This window comes from Rhinoraja longicauda, chromosome 10 (assembly GCF_053455715.1).
Source record: "Rhinoraja longicauda isolate Sanriku21f chromosome 10, sRhiLon1.1, whole genome shotgun sequence".
NCBI classification, from domain to species: Eukaryota; Metazoa; Chordata; class Chondrichthyes; order Rajiformes; family Arhynchobatidae; genus Rhinoraja; species Rhinoraja longicauda.
In genome coordinates, this window is record NC_135962.1 from 52,604,104 (window position 1) to 52,613,311 (window position 9,208).

At 40.7% G+C, this 9,208-nt stretch overlaps 1 protein-coding gene across 1 annotated transcript in view; it reads left to right on the forward strand.

Annotated features, from left to right (window-relative positions):
• Positions 1-7,639, forward strand: part of arel1 (apoptosis resistant E3 ubiquitin protein ligase 1) — a 67,751-nt gene extending 60,112 nt beyond the window's left edge. The window contains exons 19-20 of the mRNA XM_078406875.1: positions 607-782; positions 2,291-7,639. Coding sequence (XP_078263001.1) covers positions 607-782; positions 2,291-2,393 — 279 coding nt within the window. The 3' untranslated portion in view covers positions 2,394-7,639. The remainder of the gene's footprint in view (positions 1-606; positions 783-2,290) is intronic.
• The last annotated feature ends 1,569 nt before the right edge of the window (positions 7,640-9,208 follow it).

A 9,208-nucleotide genomic window follows, 5' to 3' on the forward strand; every position in this document is an offset into this window, starting at 1 on the left:
CTCACATACCTAAGAAAGTTAATCTGCTGCGGTGCTTTCTTGACAACCATATCTGTGTTCAGTGAAAGGCTAGTTTGCTGATGATATGGATGCCTAGGAACTTGAAGCTGTTGACATGCTCTGTAACAGCTCTGTTGATGAACCCCGGGTTGTGTTCGCCTTCCTGGTTCCTTGGGTCAATAACCAACTCGCCTTGCTGACGTTAAGGTCCATGTTGTCGATCTGACACCAATGCACAAGGTTCCTGATGTTTCCTTTTATGATGCAACTTACTCTCTGACGAAGCATGTTCGTGAATAGGTTTGATGCTTGACGTCAGACACTACCTATCAGGACAGAGTTGCTTCAAGGAGCTGATTGTTGTTAGCAGACCCTATCCTGGTAAGTTAAGATCTAGTTGGAAGATTATAGGGGTTAATGGCTTGGTGTTGAATCACCACGATTGAGTGGAAAGATGTTCCCAGTTTGGTATTTAACCCACCAGAAATGTGACATTGATAAATTACAGCGAATAAGATTGACATATCTTAAATCATATGTCCGTGTGTTTCTCTCCCTGTCCCTTCCTCTTTGCCCTCTCCCACCGCCATCCCACCTCCACCACAGGTAATGAAGTGGTTCTGGACAGTGGTGTCTAGTTTCACTCAAGAGGAACTTGCTCGGTTGTTGCAGTTCACAACGGGCTCTTCCCAGCTGCCACCGGGAGGATTTGTGGCAATGTGCCCATCGTTCCAGATCATTGCAGCACCTACGCAGAGTTCCTTGCCCACAGCTCATACCTGGTGAGTGGGTCAGCAAAAGGGATGCGTCTGTGGGTGGGCGCTCGATCTATCGGCTGCTGAAAATAGCAACGTTTCTTTCTCCTATTGGGACTATCATCTATAACCAGATCCACAGGTAGTTAGAACACATGCAACAGGAAAGAGTGTGAAGTAAAATTGTAATTGTAATTAATTTATTAGCCAAGTATGTAAACATGCAAGGAATTTGATTTGCCAACAGTCATGCAAAAAAGCACCAAGATACATACCAAAATAAAAATTAAACATAGACTGAAACAGCCACCACAACAGCGTGTGAGAATCCCCAGGGCACACAGCGTAAGTGGAGACCCACAGCCATCAGTTCAATGTCCGGGCCACACACACACGCTCCTTTATCGTGATGTGACCAGAGTTGTACCGACTGCTGTCACTCTCTGCGTAGCCCCTGTCCACCCGAACAGTCGGAATGTCGTCCACACTCGCACCAGACACCAGGATGTCCTCATGGAGCCATGTCTCCACAAACACTGAGATCACTGCACTCACGGCACTCCCTCCGAGTCCTCACCAGTGCAGGCAGCACGTCCATCTTGTTTTTTCAGCGACCTCACATTTCCCACTGTGATGGAAGGCAAATAACTTATACCGCCTTTCCTCCTTATCTCCCTTGGTCGGGGCAAACGAAACTTCCGCAGTCGGGGCGATCAAGGCCCCGCATTGGGGTGATCGAAGCTCCCGCGATCGGAATGGTTGAAGCTCCTGCGGTTGGAACTCCCAAAGTCAATCCCTAACAAAGGGACCGCCAGCTTCACGATGTTAAAGCCGCAGTGCGGACGGAGATAAGATACGGAAAAAGTTGCATCTCCATCAAGAGAAGCGATTTTTAAAAAGTTTCCTCCAACCCCCCCCCAAGCATCACATAATACAAAAAACTAAAGATACACTAAAATATACAAGTGAAAATAGACAAAAAGCATCAAAAGAAGAAAGGGACGCAACTGGCTGTTGACGAGGCTGCCACTTACGGCACCACCCAGGGTGGTGGCATGGGATTAGTTTCTTAGGGTGAAGCACTAGATGAACGAAATGAAGAGATTTGTTCCTCTCCATGAACTGGAGCATTGAAATAGAGGAGACTTTGAGGAAAGAGGGAGGAGAGGAAGGAATGACTAATGTGGGCGGCAACGAGAAAGAGAATGGAATGGGCAGAAACAGATGATGTATGGACTGAGAGGGGAAAAGGGTGTTATTGGAATAATATAAATTCTGTACAAACCACCTAATTGAGAGTTGGTTATTCCCCCATCCCAATGTTTGAGTTTAAATTGTTGTCACGGGAACTGAGGTACAGTGAAAAGCTTTTGTTGCGTGCTAACCAGTCTGCGGAGTCCATATTTGTGTAGGGACCAGGAGCATTATATAGCCGGCACTGAGTAAATATTTAATGACAATGGTGGAGAGAAAAAAATAATCTACTGCAAATCGTTTTTGGACTGATCAATTTCTCTTTTAATGTGTATCTCCAGCTTTAACCAGTTGTGCCTTCCAACCTATGATTCCCACGAAGAGCTGCATAAGATGTTAAAACTGGCCATTAATGAAGGCAGTGAAGGGTTTGGAATGCTGTAATTCTAAGGCTTTTTGGCACACAATGACCCGTCCAGTGGCAGATAGTACAGGACCCAGGATCTGTCCAGTTATAGATCAAAGATCCCCATGGTTTTCCACTCTGCCATATGGACATAGATTGTGCAATGATTGCCTCTGTACCCTTCAGACATTTGACAAGAAGGTTTGAAAGATGCTGAGAAATCAGTATGCTCCAGTCAGTGTTTTCCAAACAGCCTGGCAAGCAACTGGGCAGACAAGTGTTCAGTTCCAACATAAAAACAAAACTTTCACAGAATGGGTCCTTCTTTGTTTATCTGATTCACCAATGGCTTAATATGGGAGAAGCTTGAAGAATTTATCATCAGACTGGAAAATTTGATGGAAATAAAAAGAACACTCTGGTCATTGTAGCAAACAGCAGTCTGTGTCCACTGCCATTTTCTCCCTATGGCTGAAAAAGGGCTCAGACCTAGACTTTCTATCTCAAGTTACCAAGAATTCTAATAGCCTTGCAAGTTTATCCAACAGAATCAAGCACTCAACTGTGAAGAAAACCACAAGTCACTCCAGATTCTGTGCCCTATCTCCCAAATTATCCCATTGACGGTACCTTCGTTTATTTTAGTGGAGCGAATGTAATGCGTGCTTGCAGATCCGTGTCTGAGACCAGCATGCAGAGAGTCGCCTGGCTTGGGCGCCACCTTTCAACAAACTGTTGGCCTTTTATCTTTACAACTGAACATTACAACCAACCGCACAAACTTCCAAGTACTGCATATTTTCCGAGTTGTGTTTTGTTATCCAAATCAAGGTGGATGTCGGCCAAACACAGGGTCGTGATCAATTGTTTTGTTGTAAAGTTTTATTCAAGTTTCTAGATGGAAATTTCAGAAGAAAAATGTCAAATAATTCTGGTAATGAAGTGGAAGAACAATGAGGTGATTAATAATGAAGAGGTTGAGATGTTGGAGTAGTACATTTCTTCAGCAGATTTTTGTAAATAGAATACTGCACACTACCTAAAATTTTTGTTTATCTCATGACAGAAAATAAGCAAGCCTCTTTTTCCTTTGTCATCAAATTTCTCATTAATATATCATATTCCCAAAGAGATTGTGTTAGGAACATTGTTATGAAGACCTCTTTAGAAATAAGTCATTGTATTTTGTAGTTGAAATGCATGTTTTATCAGGGTGTCGTATATCACAGATAATATGAGTGGGAAATCGGTCAATTATTGTGAGGTATAAGCAAATGTGTTGTGTAAAGACAGGTTTTCTGCACAACTGAAGACCAACTAGATTGCATGGGTCCAGCTTTTTTTAATTACTGGGACATTGCAAAGTGAAAAGAAGGCTGAGTATCTTTGAATTTAATATTTCAGTTTGAGAACTGGTGCTGAACACATAACCAGCCAGATAGAACAGAAGGTGTTTCAAAATAGTGTTCCGTGTCCCTTACCTATCTCAACATTTTTCTGTCTTCTACTCTGATATTATACAATATTCCAGGAAAAGGGAAGTCCAACTGTTGTATGAGTGTGAGAATGAATGTCCTCTTTCTCACACCCACACAAAATAAAATGTTGACTTGCTGTCCTTTACATTCCTCCATCACACCGAGCCAAGTCTAGTATAAATCAGACATGTAGGTATGTGGCTGCAATAGTCAAGGCTGTAAGACGACTGCAAAATGCACAATTGAGGGAAAAAATGTGAAAATGAGTTTGAATACAATTAGTTTGTAACAAATAAAGACAATTCTTTTAAACTCTTTCACAATTGCCTTAGATATTAACAGATGATTTCGGAATTACAAAAGTCAAAGATTCACTTGCTGAACATAGTAAGTCAACAAAGACGAAATTTACATTTTCCAAAATTCTCAACCAAAAATGTACGATGCAAATAATATTACTTTCAGTGAAACGTGCTCAAGAGTGTATCTCTCTTTTCCCTTGCACCTTTTTTTTCTCTGTGTACTTTTCATGATCTCTCTGTGGGCCTCGCGTTCCCATTCCTTCGCTTTCCTGCGATTTCCCTTGTTCCCTGCCCAACACATATCTTCACACGTGCGATCATTATTTCCATCTGAACGCTCGCCCTCAATCTCTGTTTCGCTCTCATCCTTGCACTTGTCTGCATTCCCTCTTACTACCGTGCTCCATTTTCAGCTCCCACTGTCACGCGCTCCTGCCGTCTCACACTTTCCTTTGTCCTCTGCCTCCTTGCGCTCCTTCTGCCCCAACACTGGTTTACCACCTACTTCTTGCACTCTCAGACATTCTCCTGACCCTTGCACCACTGCCCCCAACATCAACACCAGCTCGCTCTGTCTCCCTCCTGGTAGGTTATATGGGTAATCAATTTCTGTAGCTTCTTGCTGCCGCTTGAACAATTCATTATTTGTCAGAGATGCTGCCTGTCCCATCAAGTTACTCCAGCATTTTGTGTTATCATTATTTGTTCTGTTGCTGGAATGTTGCTCGCTGGGATTTGGACGGCGTTCCTCATCAGTTCACTATTGGAATCTCTCTGGTATTAAACTGGCCATATTTGTGAATTGCTTTACAAATAGAATTAATTCTTTTTTTAATGAAAATTGCACTTTACAATCCTTCCAAGATTCCCCCCCCCCCCCCCCCTCTGTACAGTTTGCTTTGCAGTAAACCTTTTGGATTATTTTTAATAACCAGTGACCTTTACGATAATAGCTCTTGAAGTTTAGAGAAATCTGGTCGGAATCCTCCATTTGTGAGGGCTCCTCCATCCCAAGTGAAAACACCAGCCGTTTACAAGTCCATATGGCATATTCTGATGAAGAATTCTAGTCAACCTGTGTAATTGTGAAAGTATGATAATCACTAGCCTGAATTTCAAATTCACTTCCTTCATCTATTATCCCAAACCTAGAATTGGTGCCTTAAAACAACTAGTTTTGTGAGTTTGGAAATTATTCTGTTCTGCACCCTGGTAATCGAATGAGAGGGGTGTTCTTTAACAATGCATCCCAGATGAGGCACAGCAGTGGTACAAAGTGGTTTTGGAGTATAAAGTATAAATCAATGCCAAAATTGATTCGAAAGAGAAAGTGAGGAGTCTGTTTCCTCACTTAGGGAATCTGAACTTTTTTTTGTTTTGGCATCAAATTGACTCCTGAACTTAGACTGTATGTACAATTGGATATACTTTTTGGACACAAATCTCAGAAGTGAACATTGCAAAGCTGTGAGGTCTTTGTCTCCCTGGAACTGAGGCAGAGGAATAGTCAAGCAAAGTTGCACAATTTTTATGTGAAATATGCACCGATCTGGGGTTTCTATAATCAAGATTAAAAATGTTGTGTTAAGAAGGGAAACAATGTATTCAATGCAAACACTGACTGAATTCTCACTTGTACCTGCTCATCTCAACCAACGGAGTTTATCCACCCACTTTCTCCAAAAAAATTGTGTATTTGTTTTCAATACAAAACCATTATTAGATAATCCACTTGCAACAGTCATTAACTCCAAAATTATATTAAAAAAAGAATTCAAATCTAATAATGTTCTGATTAACTTTAATGACGTGAAATATTACAAATTCAATCAGTAAAGCAGCCAAAAATTTAACAATTAATAACCAGGATATAAACATATTCTTTAAAGAAAATGATTTACACTCATTTACCTTTTGGTAAAATTACACAGCATTTAAGAGGAGTTACATACAACGAGGTTATATTAACAGTTAATCATTTTCACAAAATTTGAAATTCTTTAGACTAGGAGACTGTGGGTATACAGTGCCCTCCATAATGTTTGGGACAAAGACCCATCATTTATTGATTTCCCTCTGTACTCCACAATTTTAGATTTGTAACAGAAAAAAATCACGTGGTTAAAGTGCACATTGTCAGATTTTAATAAAGGCAGTTTTTATACATTTTGGTTTCACCATGTAGAAATTACAGTTGTGTTCATATATAGTCCCCTCATTTCAGGGCATCATAATGTTTGGGACACATGGCTTCACAGGAGTTTGTAATTGCTCAGGTGTGTTTAAATGCCTCCTTAATGCAGGTATAAGAGAGCTCTCAGCGCCAGTCTTTCCCCCAGTCTTTCCATCACCTTTGGAAACTTTTGTTGCTGTTTATCAACATGAGGACCAAAGTTGTGCCAATGAAAGTCAAAAAAGCCATTATGAGACTGAGAAACAAGAATAAAACTATTAGAGACATTAGCCAAACCTTAGGCTAACCAAAATCAACTGTTTGGAACATCATTAAGAAGAAAGAGAGCACTGGTGAGCTTACTAATCGCAAATGGACTGGCAGACCAAGGAAGACCTCCACAGCTGATGACAGAAGGATTCTCTCTATACGAAAGAAAAATCCCGAACATCTGTCTGACAGATCAGAAACATTCTTCAGGTGTGGATTTGTCAATAACCACTGTGTGCAGAAGACTTCATGAACAGAAATATAGAGGCTACACTGCAAGATATAAACCACTGGTTAGCTGCAAAAATAGGATGGCCAGGTTACAGTTTGCCAAGAAGTACTTAAAAGAGAAACCATAGTTCTGGAAAAAGATCTTGAGGACAGGTGAGACGAAGATTAACATATCAGAGTGATGGCAAGAGCAATGTATGGAGGAGAGAAGGAACTGCTCAAGATCCAAAGGATACCACCTCATCTGTGAAACACGGTGATGGGGGTGTTATCGCCTGGGCATGTACGGCTGCTGAAGGTACTGACTCACTAATCTTCATTGATAATATAATTGCTGATGGTAGTGGCATAATGAATTCTGAAGTGTATAGACACAACCTATCTACTCAAGTTCAAATAAATGCCTCAAAACTCATTGGCCAGTGGTTCATTCTACAGCAAGACAAAATGATTCCAAACATACTGCTAAAGCAACAAAGGAGTTTTTCAAAGCGAAAAAATGGTCAATTCTTGAGTGGCCAAGTCAATCACCCGATCTGATCCCAATTGAGCATGTCTTTTACTGCTGGAGAAAAATGAAGGGAACTTGCCCCCAAAACAAGCATAAGCTAAAGATGGCTGCAATACAGACCTGGCAGAGCATCACCAGAGAAGACACCGAGCAACTGGTGATGTCCATGAATTGCAGACTTCAAGCAGTCTTTGGATGCAAAGGATATGCAACAAAATACTAAACATGATTACTTTCATTTACATGACATTGCTGTGTCCCAAACATTATGGTGCCCTGAAATGTGGGGACAATGTATAAACACTGCTGTAATTTCTACATGGTGAAACCAAAATGTATAAAAATGGCCTTTATTAAAATCTGACAATGTGCACTTTAACCACATGTGATATTTTTTTCTATTACAAATCTCAAAGTGTGGAGTACAGAGGCAAATAAATAAATGATGGGTCTTTGCCCCAAACATTATGGAGGGCACTGTATCATTGGCTTATAGATGCTGGTCTACTATATGAGACGTTTTGGGGTCTTAATTTTTAGCTTTATCCATGAGGTGATTGTGAAGGAAACTATCATATCATATCATATCATATATATACAGCCGGAAACAGGCCTTCTCGGCCCACCAAGTCCGTGCCGCCCAGTGATCCCTGTAGATTAACACTATCCTACACCCACTAGGGACAATTTTTACATTTACCCAGCCAATTAACCTACATACCTGTGGTAGCTATTTATCCGAGGGAGAGAATTAAGACCAGAGGGATAAAATTGGGATAGAAGACAACGGAGGCAGAGAGAAACAAATATTCAGGCACCTTGACGTGTTGTAGGGAGATGAGTTTCTAATATGGAGAGCTTGAGTATTTTTGAAGGACAGGGTTCATAGATTTTGCGGGAAACCTGTACGATGTTCTGAGTGACTTCATTGAAAACGATGGTGTGGAGCGGTGAGAGGCTTGCAGGAGTTTAGTTGTAGACAATCGTTGCCTTTTCAGAACTGTCATAACATTGATACGTAATTAATTTATCAACAGCAGTAGTGAAAAAAATAGTGGTAGCTATCCATAAAATGAGGGGGAGTAATCACAGTGAAGTACACTTAACTCTTAACATTTTTATCTGGCAAGTTAAAAGCATCAGTTACAGAGCACAATTTTTCAGTTACTGAGCAAATGCATGTACTGCTGCGTTAGAATTCATTGTTTCCAGATGGAATTCCCACACATTAGAAAATAGCAGAGTCGGGCTTTAAATGGCAGACTTGATAAAGATGGTGAATGTTGTTTTCTTGTAGCCTTTGATGTTAAAGAGAGTGTATCTTCTTTCTGTGCTGTCAGCTATACAGTTCATTTTGAACGTGCACAGAAACAGGTGGAGTTGTGAGTTGAGACTATGAGATTTTATTTTGGGGCTTTAGCACCACCGTTCAAGTGAAAAATACCTCCATGTGGATCCCATTATTCTACGTTGGGATAGAAATCCAAATGAAAGTGTGCTGCAGTTTGTAACAGGTTGAACAAAGACATAAAGTGTCTGAATGAATATTTTGCAAATTGAAATATTTAATCAGTGCGTTAACATTTTTTTTTGATGAAGGAACAAAGTTTAAATCATTAATGTACCTTTTCTCTTTATTATGACAATGGGCATGTCCTGTCCTGTCATTCACTGTTTTCACTTAAAAGTTCATGCCCTTTATCTGTTGTTGGATTATTCCATGGGGTGTAGGAGTCTTCTGTTTAAATCCATCACATTCATTGCAGACACTGTTGGATGAAAGGAATGTAAGGTTGTCTGCTGGCCAGGACTGGTCCCCATATCACTTGTCTGCTTAGAAACAGATTGAGACAAGTTTATTTTGATTTTCAACACCGCCCCAGTTCTG